The sequence below is a fragment of the Pristiophorus japonicus genome, chromosome 9, assembly GCF_044704955.1.
Source record: "Pristiophorus japonicus isolate sPriJap1 chromosome 9, sPriJap1.hap1, whole genome shotgun sequence".
Lineage (NCBI taxonomy): Eukaryota > Metazoa > Chordata > Chondrichthyes > Pristiophoridae > Pristiophorus > Pristiophorus japonicus.
Genome location: NC_091985.1, coordinates 207,571,598 through 207,599,073, shown reverse-complemented (window position 1 = coordinate 207,599,073; position 27,476 = coordinate 207,571,598). Strand labels below are relative to the sequence as shown.

At 45.6% G+C, this 27,476-nt stretch overlaps 2 protein-coding genes and 1 pseudogene across 2 annotated transcripts in view; 1 reads left to right on the top strand and 2 right to left on the bottom strand.

Moving 5' to 3' along the window:
• Nucleotides 1-27,476, bottom strand: part of LOC139273549 (zinc finger protein 850-like) — a 700,279-nt gene that overhangs the window by 364,352 nt on the left and 308,451 nt on the right. The gene's annotated exons all lie outside the window — the stretch shown is intronic.
• Nucleotides 1-27,476, bottom strand: part of LOC139274090 (zinc finger protein 585A-like) — a 152,798-nt pseudogene that overhangs the window by 96,624 nt on the left and 28,698 nt on the right.
• Nucleotides 14,734-16,347, top strand: LOC139273515 (zinc finger protein 436-like). The gene has a single exon (XM_070890427.1). The coding sequence runs from the start codon at nucleotides 15,407-15,409 to the stop codon at nucleotides 16,067-16,069; it is 663 nt and encodes a 220-aa protein (XP_070746528.1). The 5' UTR covers nucleotides 14,734-15,406; the 3' UTR covers nucleotides 16,070-16,347.

Genomic DNA, 27,476 nt, shown 5'->3' with positions numbered 1-27,476 from the left:
ACAGTCAGAACATTTAAAAGATCTCTTATCAGTGTGAACAAGTTGGTGTTTACTGAGGTTGGTTAACTGAGTGAATCCCTTATCACACATGGAGCAAGTAAACGGCCTCTCCCCAGTGTGAAATCGCTGGTGTATCAGCAGGTGAGATGACTTAGTGAATCCCTTCCCACACTCAGAGCAGGTGAACGGTCTCTCCCCAGTGTGAATGCGCCGATGAGTTTCCAGATGGGACGGGAAACTGAATCCCTTCCCACAGTGTCCACATTCCCACGGTTTCTCTGTGGTGGGGGTGTCCTTGTGTCTCTCCAGGTTGGACGATCAGTTGAAGCCTCGTCCATACACAGAACATGTGTACGGTTTATCCCCGCTGGTGATGGTGCGATGTTTTTTCAGGCTGTGTAACTGGTTAAAGCTCTTTCCACAGGCAGTGCACTGGAACACTCTCACTCGGGTGTGTGTGTCTCAGTACTTTTCCAGTCACACTGATGTTGGAAATGTTTTCCCACAGACAGAGCAGACAAACGTTTTTCCTGTCACATTCAAAGGCCGATGATATTCAGATCCTGGTGAATTGTGTGACTCCGTCAGATCTTGACATGATGTTTGGTTTGAGTTTCCTGTCTGCAAATCCTCACCTTCTAACACCCTGTAAAAGGAGTTTTCAAAAATTACCACTGAGTATAGGATATAAATTCAGAACAGACAATTCTAGTTTTCATAAAATCATAGAAATTTACAGCACAGGAGGCCGCCATTTGGCCCAATGTGTTCGTGCCGGCTGACAAGGAGCTATCCAGCCTAATCCCACTTTCCAGCTCTTGGTCCATAGCCTGTAGGTCACGGCACTTCAAATGTACATCCAAGCACTTTTTAAATGCTATGAGGGTTTCTGCCTCTACCACCTTTTCAGGCAGTGAGTTCCAGACCTCAACCACCCTCTAAATCCCCTCTAAACCTCCTGCCAATTACTTTAAATCTATGCCCCTTGGTTATTGACCACTCTGCTAAGGGGAAGAATGTTCCCGATGTTGGGGAAGTCCAGAACCAGGGGTCACAGTCTAAGGATAAGAGGTAAGCCATTTAGGACTGAGATGAGGAGAAACTTCTTCACTCAGAGAATTGTGAACCTGTGGAATTCTGTACCACAGAAAGTTGTTGAGGCCAATTGGTTTGATATATTCAAAAGGGAGTTAGATGTGGCCCTTACGGCTAAAGGAATCAGGGGGTATGGAGAGAAAGCAGGAATGGGGTACTGAAGTTGCATGATTAGCCATGATCATATTGAATGGCGGTGCAAGCTCGAAGGGCCGAATGGCCTACTCCTGCACCTACTTTCTATGTTTCTATGTCCTTCCTATCCACTCTATCTAGACTCCTCAAAATTTTATGCACCTTAGCCTCCTCTATTCCAAAGAAAACAATCCCAGCCTAGCCAATCTTTCCTCATAGTTAAATTCTTAGTCCAGGCAACATCTTGATTAATCTCTTCTGTACCCTCTGTTTCCTGTAATGTGGTGACCAGAACTGTACGCAGTATTCCAGCTGTGGCCTAACTAGTGTTTTATACAGTTCAAACATAAACTCCCTGCTCTTGTATTCTATGCATCGGCTAATAAAGGCAAGTATCCCATATGCCTTCTTAACCACCTTATCTAGCTGAGCACAAAAGTAAAATACTACGGATGTTGGAATTGGAAATAAAAACAGAAAAAGCTGGAAATCTCAACGGGTCAGGTAGCATCTGTGGAGAGAAACAGAGTTAACGTTACCGGTCGATGACCCTTTGTCAGAACTGGCAAAGGTTCAAAATGTAACAGATTCTTAAGGAAGTGCAAGGGGCTCTGAAAGGGGGAGGGGAGGAAAGAACAAAAAGGAAGGTCGGTGATAGGGTGGAAGGCAGGAGAGATTTGAGACTAAAGGGATGATGGGCCAAATTGAGATGGTAATGGCACAAATTAGTAAACAACAGATCAGTCTAGATAGGGTGTGAATAGCGGAATAATTACAGGCTGCCATGGGAAACAGAGAAAAATAATAAAAATAAAAGGGGGGGGTAGTTTGTAAAAATAAAAAGGGAGGAAAGGGAACAAAATATGAGCAGAGGGTGAGGTCTGAAATTGTTGAACTCGATGTTGAGTCCAGAAGGCTGTAAAGTGCCTAAACGAAAGATGAGGTGCTGTACCTCGAGCTTGTATTGAGCTTCATTGGAACAGTGTAGGAGGCCAAGGACAGAGAGGTCAGAGTGGGAGTGGAGTGGAGAATTAAAGTGACAGATGACCAGAAGCTCGGGGTCATGCTTACGGATGGAACAAAGGTGTTCTTGCAAAGCCATCACCCAATCTGCCTTTGATCTCCCCAATGTAGAGGAGACCACATCGTGAGCAGCGAATACAGTATACTATATTGAAAGACCCTGAAGGAGTGTTTGGGGCCCTGGACAGTAGGAAGGGAGGAGGTAAAAGGACCGGTGTTGCATCTCCTGTGCTTGCGTGGGAAGGTGCCGTGGGAAGGGGAGGGTTGCTGGGGGTGACTGTGGAGTGGACCAGGGTATTGCAGAGGGAGCAGTCCCTTCGGAATGCTGAGAGGGGAGGGGAAGATGTGATTGGTCGTGGGATCATGCTGGAGGAGGCGAAAATGGCGAGGATGATCCGTTGAACGTGGAGGCTGGTGGGGTAAAAGGTGAGGACAAGGGGAACCCTATCATGGTTCTGAGAGGGAGGGAAAGGGGTGAGAGCAGAAATACGGGAAATAGAAAGGACACGGTCGAGGGCCACATTAACCATGGCGGAGGGGAATTCTTGGTTGAGGAAAAAGGGAGGCATATCAGAGGCACTAGTGTGGAAGGTGGCATCATCAGAGGAGATGAGACGGAGAAATTGGGAAAATGGAATGAATTCTTTACAGGATGCGGGGTGGGAGGAAGTGTGGTCCACATAGCTGTGGGAGTCAGTGGGCTTATAGTGAATGTTTGTCAATAGTCTATCCCCAGAAATGGAGACAGAAAAGTCGCGGAAGAGTCAGATATGGACCATGTGAAGGGAAGAGTGGAAATTGGAGGCAAAGTGAATTAAATTTTCTAGTTCAGGGCGAGAGCAGGAAACAGCACCGATACAGTCATCAATGTACCGGAAAAAGGGGTGAGGAGAGGACCCAAGTAGGACTGGAACAAAAATTATTCCATATATCCCACGAAAAGGCAGGCATAGGTAGGACCCATGCGGGTTCCCAGAGCAACACCTTTAATTTGGAGGATGTGAGTGGAGTTAAAGGAGAAGTTGTTCAATGCCAGAACAAATTCAGCCAGGCGGAGGAGGATGGTGGTGGATGGGGCCTAGTTGGGCCTCTGTACAAGGAAGAAGCAGAGCGCTCTCAGACCATCCTGGTGGGGGATGGAAGTATAGAGGGATTGGACATTCGTAATGAAAAAGAGATGGTTGGGGCCAGGAAGCTGGGAACTGCCAGAGTGTGTCGGAAGAGTCGCGGATGTAGGTGGAAGGAGAGTGAACAAGGGGAGAAAAGGTAGAGTCGAGGTAGGAAGAAATTAGTTGTGTGGGGCAAGAGCAGGCTGAAACAATGGGTCTACCGGGACACTCCTGTTTGTGGAAGGAGATAGAAGTGGGCTGTGTAGGTTGGGGATCGATGGGTCTACCGGGGCAGTCCTGTTTGTGGAAAGAGGTAGAAGCAGGCTGTGTGGAGTTGGGGATCGATGGGTTTACCGGGACACTCCTGTTTGTGGAAGGAGATAGAAGCGGGCTGTGTAGGTTCGGAATCGATGGGTCTACCAGGACAGTCCTATTTGTGGAAGGAGGTAGAAGTGGGTTGTGCGGGGTTGGGGATCGATGGGTTTACCGGGACACTCCTGTTTGTGGAAGGAGATAGAAGCGGGCTGTGTGGGGTTGGGAATCGATGGGTCTACCAGGACAGTCCTGTTTGTGGAAGGAGGTAGAAGCGGGCTGTGTAGGTTCGGAATCGATGGGTCTACCGGGACACTCCTGTTTGTGGAAGGAGATAGAAGTGGGTTGTGCGGGGTTGGGGATCGATGGATCTACCAGAACAGTCCTGTATGTGGAAGGAGTTAGAAGTGGGCTGTGTAGGTTGGGGATCGATGGATCTACCAGGACAGTCCTGTTTGTAGAAGGAGTTAGAAGTGGGTTGTGCGGGGTTGGGGATCGATGGGTCTACCAGGACAGTCCTGTTTGTAGAAGGAGTTAGAAGTGGGTTGTGTAGGTTGGGGATCGATGGGTCTACCAGGACAGTCCTGTTTGTAGAAGGAGATAGAAGTGGGTTGTGTAGGTTGGGGATCGATGGGTCTACCAGGACAGTCCTGTTTGTAGAAGGAGATAGAAGTGGGTTGTGTAGGTTGGGGATCGATGGGTCTACCGGGGCAGTCCTGTTTGTGGAAGGAGATAGAAGTGGGCTGTGTGGGGTTGGGGGTCTATGAGGTTGGCGGCCGTAGAGGGAAGATCTCCAGAGGCGATGAGGTCTGTGACAGTCTGGGAAATGATGGTTTGATGTTGGGTAGTGGGGTCATGGTCCAGGGGAAGTAGGAGGAAGTGTCAGAGAGTCGGGAGACACATTCTATATCACACTGCAGGCTGGGTGAGGCATCCGCCATTAAATGTCGATCTTCCACCTGACAGGAATGTGATTGGAAGCAGGTAAAATGTGTTTGGAGCAAGGACTACAAAATAAACTGAAACCCCAGTGCTTGGTGTCATTAAAAACCGTCACATTCAGTGTAGACGTGTCCACAGATCCCTGAAGGTAGCAGGCCAGGTAGATCAGGTGGTTAAGAAGGCATACGGAATACTTGCCTTTATTAGCCGAGGCATAGAATACAAGAGCATGGGGGGGATTATGCTCGAACTGTATAAAACACAACATAGGCCACAGCTAGAGTACTGCGTGCAGTTGTGGTCATCACATTACAGGAAAGATGTGATTGCACCAGAGGGGGTACAGAGGAGATTTACGAGGATGTTGCCTGCACTGGAGAATTTTAGCTATGAGCAAAGATTGGCTAGGCTGGGTTTGTTTTCTTTGGAAAAGAGAAGGCTGAAGGGAGATCTTATTGAGGTGTTTAAAATTATGAGGAGCCTGGATAGAGGGATAGGAAGGACCTATTTCCCTTTGCAGAGGGGTCAACAACCAGCGGGCATAGATTTAAAGTAATTGTTAGGCGGTTTTGAGGGGATTTTAGGGGAAATGTCTTCACGCAGAGGGTGGTGGGTCTGGAACTCACTGCCTGAAAAGGTGGTCGAGGCAGAAACCCTCACCACATTTAAAAAATACTTGGATGTGCACTTAAAGTGCCGTAACCTGCAGGGCTACGGACCTAGAGCTGGAAAATTGGATTAGGCTGGATAGCTCTTGGTCGGCCGGCGCGGACATGATGGGCCGAAATGGCTTTCTTCCATGCTGTAAATTTCTATGGTTTTATGATTCAGTAATAGCACAGGTTAGATGCAGATTAAAGCTCCCTCTACACTGTCCATCAAACCCTCCCAGGGCAGGTACAGCACGGATTAGATACAGATTAAAGCTCCCTCTACACTGTCCCATAAAACACTCCCAGGGCAGGTACAGCACGGGTTACATACAGAGTAAAGCTCCCTCTACACTATCTCATCAAACACTCCCAGGGCAGGTACAGCACTGGTTAGATAGAGAGTAAGGCTCTCTCTGCATTGTCCCATCAAACACTCACCACGGCAGGGACAGCACGTGGTTAGATACAGTGTTCCATCAAACAGGTCCTTTTCTGCTCACTTTATTATTTACACCGACACACACTCACTCCGGGTACAGTTTGATCCTGATTACTGCAAATCCCCTCAGCCTTTCCACTCTGCTCTCTCCAGATGTAATTAGCTACAAGACAGCAAGAAACAAACTGGATGCACAGATTTCAGGAGAGAAAGCTTTCATCTGATGTTCCTGTCGGGGGATTCTCTGTAGCGGGAAAGGTCATTGTGGGTGCTACAGAAAACAACAAATCATTAATACCAGGCAAAGAATACCGAGAGAAAGAGAGCAATAGAAGGCGAGACAGAGAGACTGACAGAGAAAGGGACAGTGAGAGAGATGGCGAGAGAGAGAGACACCGACACAGAGAGGGAGACGGAGAGAGACTGACAGAAAGAGAGAGAGAGAGAGAGAGAGAGAGAGAGAGGACAGAGAGAGACTGACAGAGAGAGAGATGGCACGAGAAAGAGACACTGACACAGAGAGGGAGACAGAGAGAGACTGACAGAAAGAGAGAGAGAGAGAGAGAGAGGACAGAGGAGAGAGAGAGAGAGAGGACAGAGGACAGAGAGAGACTAACAGAGCGAGAGAGAGAGAGATGGCGAGAGAAAGAGACACTGACATGGAGAGAGACCGACGGAGAGAGAGACAGATGGACAGAGAAACTGACAGAGAGTGCGAGAGAGAGAAGGGGACAGTGAGAGTTGGGCAGAGAGAGGGACAGAGAGGCACAAAGTTAGGACTCATGGGATTGGGGGTAATATATTACATGGATTGAGGATTGGTCAATGGACAGAAAACAGAGAGTAGAAAAAAACGGGTCATTCTCGGGTTAGCAAGCTGTAACTAGTGGGGTACCACAAGGATCAGTGCTTGGGCCTCAGCTACAATCTATATCAATGACTTAGATGAGCGGGCCGAGTGTAATGTATCCAAGTTGACTGATGATACAAAGCTAGATGGGAAACTTATTTGTGAGGTTAATGCAAAGAGGCTGCAAAGGGACACAGACAGGTTAAATGAGAGGCCAAGAACATGGCAGATGGAATATAGTGTGGCTAAATGTGAAGTTATCCGCTTTGGTCGGCAAAATAGAAAAGCAGTGTATCTTTAAATGGTGAGAGATTGGGAAATGTTGGTGTTCAGAGGGACCTGGGTGACCTTGTACACGAATCACTGAAAGTTAACATGCAGGTATAGCAAGCAATTAGGAAAGCAAATGTTATGTTGGCCTTTATTACAAAAGGTTTGGAGTATAGAAACATAGAAATTTACAACGCAGAAGGAGGCCATTTCGGCCCATCATGTCCACGCCGGCTGACAAAGAGCCGCACGGCCCTTGGTCAACAGGCCTGAAGGTTATATATAAACCTATGAACAATGACAGAAAGGCAAAGAGCACCCAGCCCAACCAGTCCACCTAACACAACTGTGACACCTCTTACCCTTATAGTATGAGAGTAAACATATCTTACTGCAATTATATAGGGCCCTGGTGAGACCACGCCTGGAGTACAGTTTTGGCATCCTTATCAAAGGAGGGATATACTTGCCATAGAGGGAGTGCAATGAAGGTTCACCAGACTGGTTCCTGGGATGGGTGTATTGTATTATGAGGAGAGATTAAGGAGACCAGGCCTATATTCCCTAGAATTTAGAAGAATGAGCAGTAATTTCATTGACGTACATAAAAGGTCTTTAAAGGGGAGATGATGGGATGATGAACTAGGGTTCACTGTCTCAGAATAAGGAGTCGGCCATTTAGGACTGAGATAAGGATAAATTTCTTCACTCAAAGGGATGTCAGTATTTACAACGGGTGCCCGGGAGTGTGTCAGTATTTACAGGAGGTCCCTGGGAGTGTGTCATTGTCTACAGGGAATCCCCGGGAGTAGAAACATAGAAAATAGGTGCAGGAGTAGGCCATTCAGCCCTTCGAGCCTGTACCACCATTCAATAAGATCATGGCTGATCATTCACCTCAGTACCCCTTTCCTGCCTTCTCGCCATACCCCTTGATCCCTTTAGCCGTAAGGGCCATATCCAACTCCCTCTTGAATATATATAACAAACTCCATAGGTTAACAACTCTCTGAGTGAAGACATTTCTCCTCATCTCAGTCCTAAATGGCTTATCCCTTATCCTTAGATTGTGTCCCCTGGTTCTGGACTTCCCCAACATCGGGAACATTCTTCCTGCATCTAACCTGTCCAGTCCCATCAGAATTTAATATGTTTCTATGAGATCCCCTCTCATTCTTCTAAACTCCAGTGAATAAAGGCCCAGTCGATCCAGTCTCTCCTCATATGTCAGTCCTGCCATCCCGGGCATCGGTCTGGTGAACCTTCTCTGCACTCCCTCAATAGCAAGAACGTCCTTCCTCAGATTAGGAGACCAAAACTGAACACAATATTCCAAGTGAGGCCTCAACAAGGCCCTGTACAACTGCAGTAAGACCTCCCTGCTCCTATACTCAAATCCCCTAGCTATGAAGGGCAACATGCCATTTGCCTTCTTCACCGCCTGCTGCACCTGCATGCCAACCTTCAATGATTGATGTATCATGACACCCAGGTCTCGTTGCACCTCCCCTTTTCCTAATTTGCCGCCATTCAGATAATATTCTGCCTTCATGTTTTTGCCCCCAAAGTGGATAACCTCACAGCATCCTCCTCACAGCTCACACCGCCACCCAGCTTAGTGTCACCTGCAAACCTGGAGATTTTACTCTCAATTCCTTCATCTAAATCATTGATAAGCTGTAAGTAGCTGGGGTCCCAGCATTGAGCCCTGCGGCACCCCACTTGTCACTGCCTCCCATTCTGAAAAGGACCCGTTTATCCCGACTCTCTGCTTCCTGTCTGCCAACCAGTTCTCTATCCACGTTAATACATTACCCCCAATACCATGTGCTTGAATTTTGCACACCAATCTCTTGTGAGGGACCTTGTCAAAAGAATTTTGAGTCCAAATACACCACATCCACTGGTTCTCCCTTGTTTACTCGACTAGTTACATCCTCAAAAATTTCTAGAAGATTTGTCAAGCATGATTTCCCTTTCGTAAATCCATGCTGACTTGGACCAATCCTGTCACTACTTTCCAAATGCGCTGCTATTTCGTCTTTAATAATTGATTCCAACATTTTCCCCACTACTGATGTCAGGCTAACTGGTCAATAATTTCCTGTTTTCTCTGTCACTTCTTTTTTAGAAAGTGCTGTTACATTAGCTACACTCCAGTCCATAGGAACTGATCCAGAGTCGATAGACTGTTGGAAAATGATTACCAATGCATCCACTATTTCTAGGGCCACTTCCGTAAGTACTCTTGGATGCAGACTATCAAGCCCTGGGGATTTATCGGCCTTCAATCCCATAATTTTCCCTAACACAATTTTCTGGCTAATAAGGATTTCCTTCAGTTCCTCCTTCTCGCTAGAGCTTCGGTCCCCTAGTATTTCCAGAACGTTATTTGTGTCTTCCTTAGTGAAGGCAGAACTAAAGTATTTGTCTGTCATTTCTTTGTTCCCCATTATAAATCCACCTGATTCTGACTACAAGGGACCTATGTTTGGCTTCACTAATCTTTTCCTCTTCACATATCTAGAGAAGCTTTTGCAGTCAGTTTTTATGTTCCCAGCAAGCTTTCTCTCATACTCTATTTCCCCCCTTCTAATTAAACCCTCCTATGCTGAATTCTAAATTTCTCCCAGTCCTCAGGTTTTCTGCTTTTTCTGGCCAATTTATATGCCTCTTCCTTGGATTTAACATGATCCCTAATTTCCCTTGTTAGCCACGGTTCAGCCACCTTCCCCGTTTTATTTTTACTCCAGACGGGATGTACAATTGTTGAAGTTCATCCATGTGATCTTTAAATATTTGCCATTGCCTATCCACCGTCAACCCTTTAAGTATCTTTTGCCAGCCGATTCTAGCCAATTCATGTCTCATACCATCGAAGTTACCTTTCCTTAAGTTCAGGACCCTAGTCTCTGAATTAACTGTGTCACTCTCCATCTTAATAAAAAATTCTACCATATTATGGTCACTCTTCCCCAAGGGGCCTCGCACAAGAAGATTGCTAATTAGTCCTTTCTCGTTACACATCACCCAGTCTACGATGGCCAGCCCTCTAGTTGGTTACTCAACATATTGGTCTAGAAAACCATTCATAATACACTCCAGGAAATCCTCCTCCACTGTACTGTTACCAGTTTCGTTAGCCCAATCTATATGTAGATTAAAGTCGCCCATGATAACTGCTGTACCTTTATTGCACGCATCCCTAATTTCTTGTTTGATGCTGTCCCCAACCTCACTACTATTGTTTGGTGGTCTGTACACAACTCCCACTAGCGTTTTCTGTCCTTTGGTATTCTGCAGCTCTACCCATACAGATTCCCTATCATCCAAGCTAATGTCCTTCCTTACGACTGAGTTAATTTCCTCTTTAACCAGCAACGCTACCCCACCTCCTTTTCCTTTCTGTCTATCCTTCCTGAATGTTGAATACTCCAAGATGTTGAATTCCCAGCCTTGGTCACCCTGAAGCCATGTCTGCGTAACCCCAATTATATTATATTCGTTATTAGCTGCCTGCGCAGTTAATTCTTCCACCTTATTACAAATACTTCTCGCATTAAGGCACAGAGGCTTCAGGCTTGTCTTTTTAACACACTTTGTCGCTTTAGACTTTGGCTGTAATGTGGCCCTTTTTGATTTTTGCCTTGGGTTTCTCTGCCATCCACTTTTACTTTTCTTCTTTCTATCTTTTGCTCCCATTTTACTTCCCTCTGTCTCCCTGCATAGATTCCCATCCCCCTGCCATATTAGTTTAACCCCTCCCAAACAGCAGTAGCAAACACTTTCACAGGACATTGGTTCCAGTCCTACCCAGGTGCAGACCATCTGGTTTGTACTAGTCCCACCTCCTCCAGAACCGGTTCCAATGTCCCAGGAATTTGAATCCCTCCCTCCTGCACCACTCAAGTCACATATTCATTTTAGCTATCCTGCAATTCCTACTCTGACTAGCACGTGGCACTGGTAGCAATCCTGAGATTACTACCTTTGAAATCCTGCTTTTTCATTTAACTCCTCGCTCCCTAAATTCAGCTTGTAGGACCTCATCCCGTTTTTTACCTATATCGTTGATAACTACATGCACCACGACAACTGGCTATTTACCCTCCCCCTCCAAAATATTCTGCAGCCACTCAGACATCCTTGACCCTTGCACCAGGGATGCAACATACCATCCTGGAGTCTCGATTGCGGCCGCAGAAACACCTATCTATTCCCCTTACAATAGAATCCTCTACCACTATAGCTTTCCCATTCTTCTTCCTGCCCTCTTGTGCAGCAGAGCCACCCATAGTGCTATGAAGTTGGCTGCTGCTGCCTTCCACTGATGAGTCATCCCCCCCAACAATACCCAAAACAGTGTATCTGTTTTGGAGGGGGATGACTGCAGGGGACTCCTGCACCACTTTCCTTCCACTGTTCTACCTGATGGTCATCCATTTCTTAGCTGCCTGAGTAACCCTTGCCTGCGGTGTGACCAACTCACTAAACGTGCTATTCACGACATCCTCAGCATCGCGGATGCTCCAGAGTGAATCCATACGCAGCTACCGTGCCGCAATGCAGTCTGTCAGGTGCTGCAGCAAGATACACTTCCTGCACATGTAGTGTCATCAGGGACACTGGAAGCGTCCCTGAGTTCCCACATAACACAGGAGGAGCATGATACGTGTACAGCGGGTCTCCTGCCATGACTACACGTGTCTGTGCTATCCTGCCATGAGTGTGTCAGTATTTACAGTAGATCCCCGGGAGTGTGTCAGTATTTACAGGGGATCCCCAGGAGTGTGTCAGTATTTACAGGGGATCCCTGGGAGTGTGACAGTATTTACAGTGGATCCCTGGGAGTGTGTCAGTGTTTATAGGGGATCCCCGGGTGTGTATCAGCATTTACAGGGGATCCCCGGGAGTGTGTCAGTATTTACAGGGAATCCCTGGGAGTGTGTCAGTATTTACAGGAGGTCCCCGGGAGTGTGTCAGTATTTACAGGGGGTTGCCAGAAGTGGGTCAGTATTTACAGGGAGTCCCCGGGGAGTGCATAAGTATTTATAGGGAGTCCCCGGGGAGTGCATCAGTATTTACAGGGAGTCCCCGGGGAGTGCGTCAGTATTTATAGGGAGTCCCCGGGGAGTGCGTCAGTATTTATAGGGAGTCTCCGGGGAGTGCGTCAGTATTTATAGGAAGTCCCCGGGGAGTGTGTCAGTATTAACTGGGAGCCCCAGGAGCGTATCGATATATTTAAGGGGCCTCCAGGGAGCGTGTCAGTATTTACTTACTTGATCACTGAGGTGAAGTCGCCCCAGATGTTGGGGGTATCCTCTGCTGGCTGTGAGCCTGGAGTGGAGCCCGAGGCCACGGGGGTGACATCTAGTCTGACATCTGTAAAAGATCAGACAGAGGAGCCAGCAATCAATTTCTTCCTTCAACGAACCCCCGGTGTTCTCCAATAATGCCCCAAGACCCTTCCTCTTGCCGAGGCGATGACCCACACGGGGATGTAAGGTTTTGCTGATGAGCTATTCGGCTCGCAACCAACCCTAAACACTGCCTCATTTTGGCCCACCATGTCCAACAAACAGCTATCCAGTATAATCCCACTTTCCAGCACTTGGTCTGTAGTCCTGTACGTTACAGCACTTCAAGCACACATCCAATGACTTTTTAAATGTGGTGAGGGTTTCTGCCTTTCAGGCAGTGAGTTCCAGACCCAAATCACCCTCTGGGTGAAGAAAACTCCCTTCAAACCCTCTCTAATTTAAATCTATGCCCCTTGTTGACCACTCAGCCAAGGGAAATAGGTCCTTCCTACCCACTCTATCTAGACCTATCATAATTTTATACACCTCAATAAGGTCTCCCCTCAGCCTCCTCTGTTCCAAACAAAAGAAACCCGGCCTATCCAATCTTTCCTCATCGCTAAAATTCTCCAGTCCAGGCAACATCCGCATAAATTTCCTCGGTACTCTCTCCAGTGCTATCACATCTTTCCTGTAACGTGGTGACCAGAACTGATCGCAGTACTCTAGCTGAGGCTTAACTCATGTTTAATACAGTTCAAGCATAACCTCCATGCTCTTGAATTCTTGGGCCGTTGAATAGCGAGTAAGAGCAGCGATCCTGGCTGATTAGCAAACCCCAGCAGCCCCCCAGCCCAGTCCAGGGACATCAAGCTCCAATCATGTTCTTATTCGCGCACACCGGCCGAGATCAGGTTAATTCAGCACCGGGCCGGTGATGGAGACTGGGTCTCCCCTGCCAGCGCTGTGTGGACAGGTCCCACACGTATACCCTGCAGCTCCGCCCACCTCCAGCTGGACCCACAGAAGTGCCTCGCTCCCGCTCGCGGTCCCCGGGGCCTCCATCATCATCATAAACAGTCCCTCGGAATTGAGGGAGACTTGCTTCCACTCTAAAAGTGAGTCCTCAGGTGACTGAACAGACCAATACGAGAGCCACAGTCCCTGTCACAGGTGGGACAGTCAGTGGTTGGAGGAAAGGGAGGGTGGGACTGGTTTGCCGCACACTGCTTCCGCTGCCTGCGCTTGTTTACTGCCGCTCTCGGCGATGAGACTCGAGGTGCCCAGCGCCCTCCCGGATACACTTCCTCCACTTAGGGCGGTCTTTAGCCAGGGACTCCCAGGTGTCGGTGATGATGTTGCACTTTATCAGGGAAGTTTTGAGCGTAACGTTTGCACTGCCCACCTTTGGCTCCTTTGCCGTGAAAGATTTCCGCTCCGACATTGTCCGCCGGGACCAGCCTCGCCGGCGCTACTGCTAACCCCCACTTCCGGCGTCTGTGCGTCACATCCGGTCTGTGGCTGGCGAACCTGACGCGTCTCCCCTGACAACTGGGGGGGGGAGACCGTTAAAAACCGCGATTAATTCATGAAACATTTGCAGCAGTCGATTTAGTTTTATGAGCAGATTCTTCGCTTTATCATGTTATCAAAATAAACAAATGCCAGGTTAGGTTATTTTATTTTAAACTTCGCGCCTGCGCACGGGCGCACGGGCGCCCTCCCGCCGCCTTCCTGTGACGTCAGGAGGTCGTCTCACTGGCGTAGCCCAGTGCGCAGGCGTGGGCTGTATATGGAGCATGCGCAGTGTGACCTTGATTAGAGGCGGCCGCGGTGTGTGAGCAGGCGGAGGAGGTCGGACATGTAGTTTGGAGTCGAATTTCAATCATCGGGGCGCAGGGGAGTAATGTACTTGACAGATGAGCTTCATAATCACCTGGTGCAGACCACCAACCCGGACTAAAAAAACAACAGGTCTCCGATTTGCAGCTCCGGGGCGTTTTCGCAGTAATAGGCCCAGGCTCACGGTCGCCATCTTTGTAAAGGAAAGCTGCAGGTTGGTGCGCCGCCATCGTGATTCAGCGAGCAGTAGAACGCATGCGTGGTCATCTTTGTGAAAGAACAATGTGTGGGCGGGGCTTTAGGGTCCCAGTGAACCCAGCCAGAGTCAGCACCTTCAGGAGAGGAGAGGGAGGGGAACCAGTGAGTGTAGAACTGAACCCAGCCAGAGTCAGTACCTTCAGGGAAGGAGAGGGAGGGGAACCAGTGAGTGTAGAACTGAACCCAGCCAGAGTCAGCACCTTCAGGAGAGGAGAGGGAGGGGAACCAGTGAGTGTAGAACTGAACCCAGCCAGAGTCAGCACCTTCAGGGGAGGAGAGGGAGGGGAACCAGTGAGTGTAGAACTGAACCCAGCCAGAGTCAGTACCTTCAGGGAAGGAGAGGGAGGGGAACCAGTGAGTGTAGAACTGAACCCAGCCAGAGTCAGTACCTTCAGGGAAGGAGATGGAGAGGAACCAGTGAGTGTAGAACTGAACCCAGCCAGAGTCAGCACCTTCAGGGGAGGAGAGGGAGGGGAACCAGTGAGTGTAGAACTGAACCCAGCCAGAGTCAGCACCTTCAGGAGAGGAGAGGGAGGGGAACCAGTGAGTGTAGAACTGAACCCAGCCAGAGTCAGCACCTTCAGGGGAGGAGAGGAAGGGGCACCAGTGAGTGTAGAACTGAACCCAGACAGAGTTGGTGGTGAAAACTGGGAGCGGAGGACAAGCTGTCTTCAGACGTGCGAGGTGTTTGAATTTCAGCACAAGGAAGACGGAGAGTGTATGGGATGGGGATTTACAGCTTTAGAGGAACAAGAGAGGAAAGAATTTTCCATAAAATCTAGAATTATCTGTTCTGAATTTCTGTCCTGTACTTGACATTATTTTTGCAAACTCCTTTTCCTGGGTAATAGAAGGGGAGGATTTGCAGACGGGAAACACTAACCAAACATCACGTCAAGATCTGACTGAATCATTCGATACCTCAGGCCTTTGAATGTGGAAGGAGAAATGTTTGTCTGTTCTGTCTGTGGCTACAGATTTCAAACATCAGTGTGACTAGAAAAACACCAAGACACACACACCCAAGTGAGAGTGTTCCAGTGCACTGACTGTGGTAGGAACTTTAACCAGTTACACAGCCTGGAAAAACATCGCACCATTCACTGCAGGTAGAAACCGTACACGTGTTCTGTGTGTGGACGAGGCTTCAACTGGAGAGACACAAGGGCACCAGCACCATGGAGAAACCATGGAAATGTGGGGACTGTGGGAAGGGATTCAAATTCCCGTCCCTGCTGGAAACTCATCGACGCAGTCATTCCGGGGAGAGACCGTTCGCCTGTTTACTCTGTGGGAAGGGATTCATTTGTTCATCCTACCTTCTCACTCACCAGCGAGTTCACACTGGAGAGAGACCGTTCACCTGCTCCATGTGTGGGAAGGGGTTCACTACCTCATCCCAGCTGCTGATGCACCAGCGAGTTCATACTGGCGAGAGGCCGTTCACATGCTCAGTGTGTGGGGAGGGATTTACTCAGTCATCCAGCCTGCTGAGACACCAGCGAGTTCACACTGGGGAGAGACCGTTCACCTGCTCAGTTTGCAGGAAGGGATTCACTACCTCATCCCACCTGCTGAGACACCAGCGATTTCACACTGGGGAGAGACCGTTCACCTGCTCCGTTTGCAAGAAGGGATTCACTACCTCATCCCACCTGCTGACACACCAGCGAGTTCACACTGGGGAGACACCGTTCACCTGCTCCATGTGTGGCAAGGGATTCACTGTGTCATCCCGCTTGCTGACACACCAGCGAGTTCACACTGGGGAGAGGCCTGTATGTGCGGTGGAATTGACTACTTCCTCCAACCTGCTGAGACACCAGCGAGTTCACAAGTGACTGCAGGGTTTGGATTCTGCTGTTATCCCAGATTAAATCGTGTTCATTCTGACTGTTGAGGTTTCTTTCTGCTGATATTGATTTCCCTATAACTGGGCTGGAGTTTAATATTCTGGATATTTGACCAATTAATCAAGGGAAAAGGCTGATAAAAATAATGCTGATTGTGTTTGCATCCATCCTTAACTCTTTAAAGGGCTTTCTTGAAATACTGAAAACTACAACAAATGGAGCTAATCTTTTTTAAACAATTGAGAATAAAATGAATTGAGTCTGCAGGTTGGTTTTGGATTTCTCTGGGATGGAGCCGGACAGGATGTGCCTTGATATACCGCCGGTGTCCAGTAGATGACGCTGTCCATCCAATTAACTCTGACTGAGAGGAACGTGACTGCCCCCTAGGGCAGGAGGAATGAGGGCAGCTCAGGGTCAGACACTGATCTCATTCTCCCCACAAGGACATCACACACGGCACCCCCCACCCCCCCTCTCCCTGGGGCAGCTCAGACACTGAACATTCTGCACCCTTCCTGGGATATCTCTGGGTCAGACACTTGGAGTCAGAAGGGGAAGATCCAGTTTTCATGGATGATGTAGGAACCAAAGACATAGGTAGGACTAGGAATGAGGTTCTGCTCAAAGAGATAGAGGAGTTGGGGTCCAAATGAAAAAGCTAAACCAAAAGGTAATAATCTCTGGATTGTTACCTGAGCCACACGCCAATTGGTGTAGAGATAAGCAGCTTAGAAAGTAAATGCGTGGCCCAAAGATTGGTGTGGGACGCATGAGTTTGCTTTATGCACAATAGCACCAGCACTGGGCAAAAAGAACATAAGAATTAGGAACAGGAGTAGGGCATCTAGCCCCTCGAACCTGCTCCGCCATTCGATAAGATCATGGCTGATCTGGCCGTGGACTCAGCTCCACTTACCCGCCCGCTCCCCATAACCCTTAATTCCCTTATTGGTTAAAAATTTATCTATCTGTGACTTGAATACATTCAATGAGCTAGCCTCAACTGCTTCCTTGGGCAGAGAATTCCACAGATTCACAACCCTCTGGGAGAAGAAATTCCTTCTCAACTCGGTTTTAAATTGGCTCCCCTGTATTTTGAGGCTGTGCCCCCTAATTCTAGTCTCCCCTACCAGTGGAAACAACCTCTCTACCTTTATCTTGTCTACCCTTTCATGATTTTAAATGTTTCTATAAGATCACCCCTCATCCCTCTGAACTCCAACGCGTAAAGACCCAGTCTACTCAATCTATCATCATAAGGTAACCCCCTCATCTCCGGAATCAGCCGAGTGAATCGTCTCTGTACCCCCTGCAAAGCCAGTATAACTTCCTTAAGAAAGGTGACCAAAACCGCACGCAGTACTCCAGGTGCGGCCTTACCAATACCCTATACAGTTGCAGCAGGACCTCCCTGCTTTTGTACTCCATCCCTCTTGCAATGAAGGTCAACATTCCATTCGCCTTCCTGATTACCTGCTGCACTTGCAAACTAACTTTTGGGGATTTATGCACAAGGACCCCCAGGTCCCTCTGCACCGCAGCATGTTGTAATTTCTCCCCATTCAAATAATATTCCCTTTTACTGTTTTTTTCCCCAAGGTGGATGACCTCACACTTTCCGACATTGTATTCCATCTGCCAAACCTTAGCCCATTCGCTTAACCTATCCAAATCTCTTTGCAGCTTCTCTGTGTCCTCTACACAACCCGCTTTCCCACTTATCTTAGTGTCATCTGCAAATTTTGTTGCACTACACTCTGCCCCCTCTTCCAGGTCATCTATGTATATTGTAAACAGTTGTGGTCCCAGCACCGATCCCTGTGGCACACCACTAACCACCGATTTCCAACCCGAAAAGGACCCATTTATCCCGACTCTCTGCTTTCTGTTAGCCAGCCAATTCTCTATCCATGCTAATACATTTCCTCTGACTCCGCGTACCTTTACCTTCTGCAGTAACCTTTTGTGTGGCACCTTATCGAATGCCTTTTGGAAATCTAAATACACCACATCCATCGTTACACCTCTATCCACCATGATCGTTATATCCTCAAAGAATTCCAGTAAATTAGTTAAACATGATTTCCCCTTCATGAATCCATGCTGCATCTGCTTGATTGCACTATTCCTATCTTGATGTCACGCTATTTCTTCCTTGATGATAGTTTCAAGCATTTTCTCCACTACAGATGTTAAACTAACCGGCCTATAGTTACCTGCCTTTTGTCTGCCCCCTTTTTTAAACAGAGACGTTACATTAGCTGCTTTCCAATCCGCTTGTACCTCCCCAGAGTCCAGAGAATTTTTGTAGATTATAACGAATGCATCTGTTATAACTTCCGCCATCTCTTTTAATTCCCTGGGATGCATTTCATCAGGACCAGGGGACTTGTCTACCTTGAGTCCCATTAGCCTGTCCAGCACTACCCCCCTAGTGATAGTGATTGTCTCAAGGTCCTCCCCACATTCCTGTGACCAGCAATTTTTGGCATGGATTTTGTGTCTTCCACTGTGAAGATCGAAGCAAAATAATTGTTTAAGGTCTCAGCCATTTCCACATTTCCCATTATTAAATCCCCCTTCTCATCTTCTAAGGGACCAACATTTACTTTAGTCACTCTTTTCCGTTTTATATATCTGTAAAAGCTTTTACTATCTGTTTTTATGTTTTGCGCAAGTTTACCTTCGTAATCTATTTTTCCTTTATTGCTTTTTTAGTCATTCTTTGCTGTTGCTTAAAATTTTCCCAATCCTCTAGTTTCCCACTAACCTTGGCCACCTTATACGCATTGGTCTTTGATTTGATACTCTCCTTTATTTCCTTGGTTATCCACGGCTGGTTATCCCTTCTCTTACCACCCTTCTTTTTCACTGGGAGCTGTTCACTCACACAAAGAGGGAGCTGTTCCATTGGGATGGGCTTGACTTGAACTGGGCAGGAACCAACGTCCTGGCGAATTGAATAACTAGAGCAACACACAGTGCTTTAAACTAATGAAGGCGGGGTGGGGAGATCCAGGAAAATACAACACGCTGTAGATACAGAGAAACAGCAACAAGAGACATGTCAAGGCTGTAGAGCAGAGCAGAGTTTTGGGTAAAAATAAGCAGAGTGTATCGGGAAGGGACAGAGAGAATAACAAAGGTAATCGGGCATTACTGACTAAGGAGACATTAGCGAAAAATAGAAAAAAGTCAAAATTTAAGGCACTATATCTGAATGCATGAAGCATTCGCAACAGAATAGATGAATTAATAGTGCTGATAAAAATTAATCAGTTTAATCTAATAGGCATTACGGAGACGTGGTTGCAAAGTGACCATGGTTGAGAACTAAATATTCCAGGATACGGAACTTTTAGAAGCAATAGCAAAATGGAAAAGGAGAAGAGGTAGCCCTGATAATAAAAGATGGGATAAAGACAGTGGAGGAAAAGGATCCTAGCTCGTAAAATCATGAAGTAGAATCAGTTTGGGTGAAGCCAAGAAATAGCAAGGGGCAGAAAACATTGGTGGGAGTTCTTTATAGGCTCCCAAACCATAGTGGTAATGTAAGGCACTGTATGAATCAGGAAATTAAAGATACATGTAACAAAGTTAATACAATAATCATGGGGGACTTTAAGCTGCATATAGACTGGGCAAACTGAATTTGCAGTAATAGTGTGGAGGACGAATTCATGGAAGGTATACAGATGGTTTTCTAAATCAGTATGTTGAGGAACCAACTAGTGAATAGGTTATTGTATATCTAGTAGTGTACAATAAGAAAGGGTTAATTAATAACCTTATAGTAAAAGGTCCCTTAGGGAAGAGTGACCATAATATGATAGAATTTTGCATAACGTTTGAAAGTGATTTTAATTAAATCCAAAACTAGGGTCTTAAATTTAAACAAAGGAAACTATGTAGATATGAGGGCAGAGTTGGCTAAGTTAGATTGGGAAAATACATTAAAAGGAATGACTGTAGAAAAGCAATGGCCATCACTTAAATAATGAATTAATAATTTACAACAAACATACATTCCGTTAAGGCATAAAAACCTCACAGGAATAGTGGTCCAACTGTGGCCAACAAGAGAAGTTAAAGATAATATTAGTTCAAAGGAAGATGCTTATAATGTTGCCAAAAGGATCAGTAAGCCTGAGGATTTGGAAGATTTAAAAATTCAGCAAAGAAGGACCAAAATATTGATGAAAGGGAAAATAGAATGAGTAAGCTAGTGAGAGACATAAAAACAGACTGCAAAAGCTTCTATAGGTATATGAAAAGGAAAAGATTAGCAAAGGTAAACGTGGGTCCCTTACAGGTGGAGACAGGAGAAATTATAATGGGTTATAAGGGAATGGCAGAGAAATTAAACAAATACTTTTGTGCTTGTTTTCATGAAGATACAACAAACCTGCCAGAAATATTGGAGAACCAAGGGTCTAGTGAGAATGAAGAACTGAAAGAAATTAGTATTAGTACAAAAATGGTACTGGAGAATTTAATGGGGCTGAAAGACGATAAATCTCCTGGAACTGATGGCCTACATCCTAATGTTTTGAAAAAGGTAGCGAAAGAAATGGTGGATGCATTGGTTGTCCTCTTCCAAAATTCCATAGATTCTAGAATGGTTCCTGTAGGGGCAAAAAAAAACTCAATTAGGGGAAAAGTAATTTAGTGTAATTAAAATATAAAGTAAGAAAGACTGAGAGACAAGTTTACATGCATTCATGGTAAAATAGCTGAATCCCACATCCGAGCAATTAAGTTGAAACACTATGGTCAGATAAATTCTCTTCGTGCCCCCCCCCCCCCGCTACCCCCCCAGGATTTATGTAGACAGCTTACAGAAATAACGAGAGAAGGCCACGACGTTCCAGACACAGGAGATAATAGAGACAAAGGTCTCTTTAAAGCAGAGTGTAACCAGACTCTGCCAAAGATAACAAGCCTGGGAAGATGTTCCTCGGATGGTATACACAACACATAGGGACTGTTCCCCAGCAACGGCTGTCAGAACTGAATGTGCCAATAGAATCATTAGAAATTACTGTAACCAATAGAATCATTAGAAATGACTACCAATGAAATTGCCTTTAACCTGTATCAACCAATGTATTAGTAATAGGTGGGCAGGGACTGATGGAAAATGGAACACTTGCCCGCCTAGTTTCTGTTTTTCGGCTCTATAAACATGTAATTGAATCGCTTGTCCTGTGAGACCGGGAGCAGAGCAAACAGCGAGTGAACTGTTTGCAACCGGTTCTCCCTTGATACATCAGGGTTTAATAAACAACTCTTTTCTCTTTAAAATGTGAGTGTTATGTTTTTAATACTCCACAACATTTTTGGCGTCATGAACAGGATGCCACAGGCAGTCTACAGATGAACATATATGAATCCATCATGAGTGAGTATCGTTAACTACCACTCATAATCCGATGCAGGACGTTATGAGATGTGCCTGTTGCCTGGGGTACATTAAATCTGTGAAAGGTCAGTTATGGTGTAAAAGACTTGAGGGAATTCGGAAGTCACGATAGACACTATCATAAGGCCTCGATGTAGAAGTGGCCTCTAAGTTCAAGGAGAACTGGATAGAGGAACCATTAATATCTTAGAGTACAGATAAATCGATAAGGGTGTTGATGGGGATTGCTGGCTCTAGGGGTAGAGGGACAATCAGTATCTAGAGATACAGTTTATATTGATAAGAAGTCGGTGAGACCATAAACACCGGGGTTAGGTGATACAAAGTGGGAAAATGTTCTGTATCTGACAATACAGTGAAACTGATATAAGGGCAGATGTACCAAAACCTGAATATTGCGTGTAAAGATACATTAGATTGGGGGCCAAATGGCTCGCTTAGTAGATATTTTTCGGTTGACCATAAAAAAACCTGATAGTGACTATCTTAAATGACAGATGGATCCAAAAATAGAACCGGCCAAACAATTAATAAGCTTTGTTGAATGAAAAAATACTTTTGTGAATGTCTGTCTTTAAAATGAAAAGTACATGTGTGATTTTTGACTGCCGAATATTTGAGGTGGGAATTAATGAATTTTTCATGTGTCTGAAAGCTGTTTAAAGAAATGGTGGAGCAGTCTGTTTGTTTTAGCCCCACCCACTTTTTCAGACAGAGTGAAAGTTTTTTTTAACCCTTTGTAGTGTTGTCCTGTATGTGGGAAGTTTTAAGAAAGTATAAAGAAATTTGACACCTCACTTACTTGTCAAAAGAAAACACGTAATCATTGATTACATTGTGTTGAAAGACAATAAATTTAGTCTAGGAATGAGATAAGAATGGAGAAGGGAAATTGTAATGCCTTAAAAAAAAAAGCCTGTGAGGCTGCAGGCTTGGGGAAGTGCACCTCCATTTTCCTTTGTGTAAAACCTTGACATGAAAGCTTCTATCTCAGTAAAAAAAAGTTTTAAATAAAAGATTGGCAGTACAATATTTGAATTGAGATTTTGAGATATTTCAGATGATTCGCCTTGATAAACATTTTGGTTGTATTGGAAAATCTTGGGTTTGGAAGCCTTTTTAATAAAATTACACAACTACTGTGTCAGAAACTGAAGCTTTAAAATATGTAATTTATGAAGGACTGTATCACAAAGTATATCTTGAAGTTACAGAGCAAAAGATTTTCGACGTATGCTATTCCTACTTGGATTGGAGTTTTTAACGTGCAACTTCTAAAACAGAATTTAGGCACATAATTATAAAACAAGTACTTTGTATTCTGTGATCTGTGAATCACTGAGAAACTGTAAGCATAAATGAGAAGTTTGATATTAAAAAAAACAGTATTACCATATTTGATATTTTGTAATCCAACAATAATACAAATACTACAAAAGGGAAGCAGAAATTAGGATGGGAACAGTGAAGAGTTAGAAACATAGAAACATAGAAAATAGGTGCAGGAGTAGGCCATTCGGCCCTTCTAGCCTGCACCGCCATTCAATGAGTTCATGGCTGAACATGCAACTTCAGTACCCCATTCCTGCTTTCTCACCATACCCCTTGATTCCCCTAGTAGTAAGGACTTCATCTAACTCCTTTTTGAATATATTTAGTGAATTGGCCTCAACAACTTTCTGTGGTAGAGAATTCCACAGGTTCACCACTCTCTGGGTGAAGAAATTCCTCCTCATCTCAGTCCTAAATGGCTTCCCCCTTATCCTTAGACTGTGTCCCCTGGTTCTGGACTTCCCCAACATTGGGAACATTCTTCCTGCATCTAACCTGTCTAACCCCGTCAGAATTTTAAACGTTTCTATGAGGTCCCCTCTCATTCTTCTGAACTCCAGTGAATACAAGCCCAGTTGATCCAGTCTTTCTTGATAGGTCAGTCCCGCCATCCCGGGAATCAGTCTGGTGAACCTTCGCTGCACTCCCTCAATAGCAAGAATGTCCTTCCTCAGGTTAGGAGACCAAAACTGTACACAATACTCCAGGTGTGGCCTCACCAAGGCCCTGTACAATTGTAGCAACACCTCCCTGCCCTTGTACTCAAATCCCCTCGCTATGAAGGCCAACATGCCATTTGCTTTCTTAACCGCCTGCTGTACCTGCATGCCAACCTTCAATGACTGATGTACCATGACACCCAGGTCTCGTTGCACCTCTCCTTTTCCTAATCTGTCACCATTCAGATAATAGTCTGTCTCTCTGTTTTTACCACCAAAGTGGATAACCTCACATTTATCCACATTATACTTCATCTGCCATGCATTTGCCCACTCACCTAACCTATCCAAGTCGCTCTGCAGCCTCATAGAATCCTCCTTGCAGCTCATACTGCCACCCAACTTAGTGTCATCCGCAAATTTGGAGATACTACATTTAATCCCCTCGTCTAAATCATTAATGTACAGTGTAAACAGCTGGGGCCCCAGCACAGAACCTTGCGGTACCCCACTAGTCACTGCCTGCCATTCTGAAAAGTCCCGATTTACTCCTACTCTTTGCTTCCTGTTTGACAACCAGTTCTCAATCCATGTCAGCACACTACCCCCAATCCCATGTGCTTTAACTTTGCACATTAATCTCTTGTGTGGGACCTTGTCGAAAGCCTTCTGAAAGTCCAAATATACCACATCGACTGGTTCTCCCTTGTCCACTCTACTGGAAGCATCCTCAAAAAATTCCAGAAGATTTGTCAAGCATGATTTCCCTTTCACAAATCCATGCTGACTTGGACCTATCATATTACCTCTTTCCAAATGCACTGCGATGACATCCTTAATAATTGATTCCATCATTTTACCCACTACCGATGTCAGGCTGACCGGTCTGTAATTCCCTGTTTTCTCTCTCCCTCCTTTTTTAAAAAGTGGGGTTACATTGGCTACCCTCCACTCCATAGGAACTGATCCAGAGTCAATGGAATGTTGAAAAATGACTGTCAATGCATCCACTATTTCCAAGGCCACCTCCTTAAGTACTCTGGGATGCAGTCCATCAGGCCCTGGGGATTTATCGGCCTTCAATCCCATCAATTTCCCCAACACAATTTCCCGACTAATAAGGATTTCCCTCAGTTCCTCCTCCTTACTAGACCCTCCGACCCCTTTTATATCCGGAAGGTTGTTTGTGTCCTCCTCAGTGAATACCGAACCAAAGTACTTGTTCAATTGGTCCGCCATTTCTTTGTTCCCCGTTATGACTTCCCCTGATTCTGACTGCAGGGGACCTACGTTTTTCTTTACTAACCTTTTTCTCTTTACATATCTATAGAAACTTTTGCAATCCGTCTTAATGTTCCCTGCAAGCTTCTTCTCGTACTCCATTTTCCCTGCCCTAATCAAACCCTTTGTCCTCCTCTGCTGAGTTCTAAATTTCTCCCAGTCCGTGGGTTCTCTGCTATTTCTGGCCAATTTGTATGCCACTTCCTTGGCTTTAATGCTATCCCTGATTTCCCTTGATAGCCACGGTTGAGCCACCTTCCCTTTTTTATTTTTACGACAGACAGGAATGTACAATTGTTGTAGTTCATCCATGCGGTCTCTAAATGTCTGCCATTGCCCATCCACAGTCAACCCCTTCAGTATCATTCGCCAATCTATCCTAGCCAATTCACGCCTCATACCTTCAAAGTTACCCTTCTTTAAGTTCTGGACCATGGTCTCTGAATTAACTGTTTCATTCTCCATCCTAATGCAGAATTCCACCATATTATGGTCACTCTTCCCCAAGGGGCCTCGCACAACGAGATTGCTAATTAATCCTCTCTCATTACACAACACCCAGTCTAAGATGGCCTCCCCCCTAGTTGGTTCCTCGACATATTGGTCTAAAAAACCATCCCTTATGCACTCCAGGAAATCCTCCTCTACCGTATTGCTTCCAGTTTGGTTAACCCAATCTATGTGTATATTAAAGTCACCCATTATAACTGCTGCACCTTTATTGCACGCACCCCTAATTTCATGTTTGATGCCCTCCCCAACATCACTACTACTGTTTGGAGGTCTGTACACAACTCCCACTAACGTTTTTTGTCCTTTGGTATTCTGCAGCTCTACCCATATAGATTCCACATCATCCAAGCTAATGTCCTTCCGAACTATTGCCTTAATTTGCTCCTTAACCAGCAATGCTACCCCACCTCCTTTTCCTTTTATTCTATCTTTCCTGAATGTTGAATACCCCTGGATGTTGAGTTCCCAGCCCTGATCATCCTGGAGCCACGTCTCCGTAATCCCAATCACATCATATTTGTTAACATCTATTTGCACAGTTAATTCATCCACTTTATTGCGGATACTCCTTGCATTAAGACACAAAGCCTTCAGGCTTGTTCTTTTAACACCCTTTGTCCTTTTAGAATTTTACTGTACAGTGGCCCTTTTTGTTCTTTGCCTTGGGTTTCTCTGCCCTCCACTTTTCCTCATCTCCTTTCTGTCTTTTGCTTTTGCCTCCTTTTTGTTTCCCTCTGTCTCCCTGCATTTTGTTGTGAAGGTTTCGAGTACCACTGGTTAAGAAAAGGCACAACAAAATACTGAGATACATTTAAAATAAAAAAGTTAAATCTGATTTCTTAAAAAAAAAAGAAATAAAACTAAAAGTTTTGGAAACAATCTAGAAATACCTTCAGGGATCAGGTCAAACTCCTGGGCAAGTGGGGAGCTATCTGCGAAAGTGTAAAAGGACTTTGGAAAAATGTTAAAACTACAGGCTTTAGCAGTTTAGAACAAAGGACAATATAAGTTGAACTTGTGACTTCAGATACAGTGGTTGAAGAACCACAGAAAGTGAGATAACGGAAAGCAGCTTTCAAAGCCTGTGTACTAGATTCTGTTCCAGTTATGGAAGAGACATGGGCATAAACATTAGCCTGTCACATGGGCAGAACCAACGGTTGAGCAGCTGTCAGTCACAGATATATATTGTTCGATCAGAGAGTCTTTGCTAGAGTTCTGTCCCCTGCATGCTTGTAATAAAATTTCTCACATCATAGCCTACCGATGACTCCGGGTGGTTTATTTGGGCTGAAGTTTCGGCTCAAGTTGCTTCTATTTTTTTGGAGCAACTAGTTTAATATGGAGTATCTTAGAAATTGCAGTTTAAGTGAGTTAGTATAGTTTAGTTTTAGTACAGGTTTTTTTTTTCCAAAAGGGGACGTTACCAGCCAGTTACACCTCTTTTTTTGCAAGTTTAGGCAGTGAAAAGTTACTCCAAACTAAGTTACAACAGAGTAAGTGTCCACTTTTGTATGCTCTGAAAAACCTTGCGGAGACTTTAGAAATCAGGTGCAGGTAGCCAGAGATAGGGGGAAAGGGAAGTTCGAGGATTTTCCAAAGCATTAAACACTTCACTTTTAAAAATAAAGAACCATCATCAATAATAAATGATAAATAAATCAATAAATAAAAAATTTAAAAATTAAAAATCATTCAATAAATCAACAAATAAAAAATAAAACATTCCTACCTCACTTTCCTATTTGGGAGCACCGGGAGCCCTCCAGCACTGCACACAGCAACAAACACATGCAACCCATACACGCAGGCAGCAATACTCGCGTCTTTCCCTCAATCTCTTTGTTTTCCTCCTACCCCCGCCCCTCCAAACATTTCCGAGACAGTCCCAAGGAACACTCGATGGCCTCAGTCACTGAGAGCAATCGACATCTTCCTTCTTGGTCACTTTTGCCAGCAATTCTCCCTTTCTTGTTTGCCATCTCCAGGTCCGAGCTCAGGATCTCCTCCTCCTCCGCATAGTCGGTCACCTGCTCTAGGAGCCCATTCGGCCAGGGCTAGGGTCTGCATGCTTTGGGCCCCTCCCACACAACCTGCAGCACACGCACACAGAACCTGGGGCCAGGAGCGACTGCACATGTGCGCAGACTCCACTGCGCATGCGCGCAGCTGCCGGCACTCTTTT

What these genes read in the sequence shown, in the direction of transcription:
- LOC139273515 (XM_070890427.1), top strand. Translation starts at nt 15,407, where the DNA reads ATGGAGAAACCATGGAAATGTGGGGACTGTGGGAAGGGATTCAAATTC.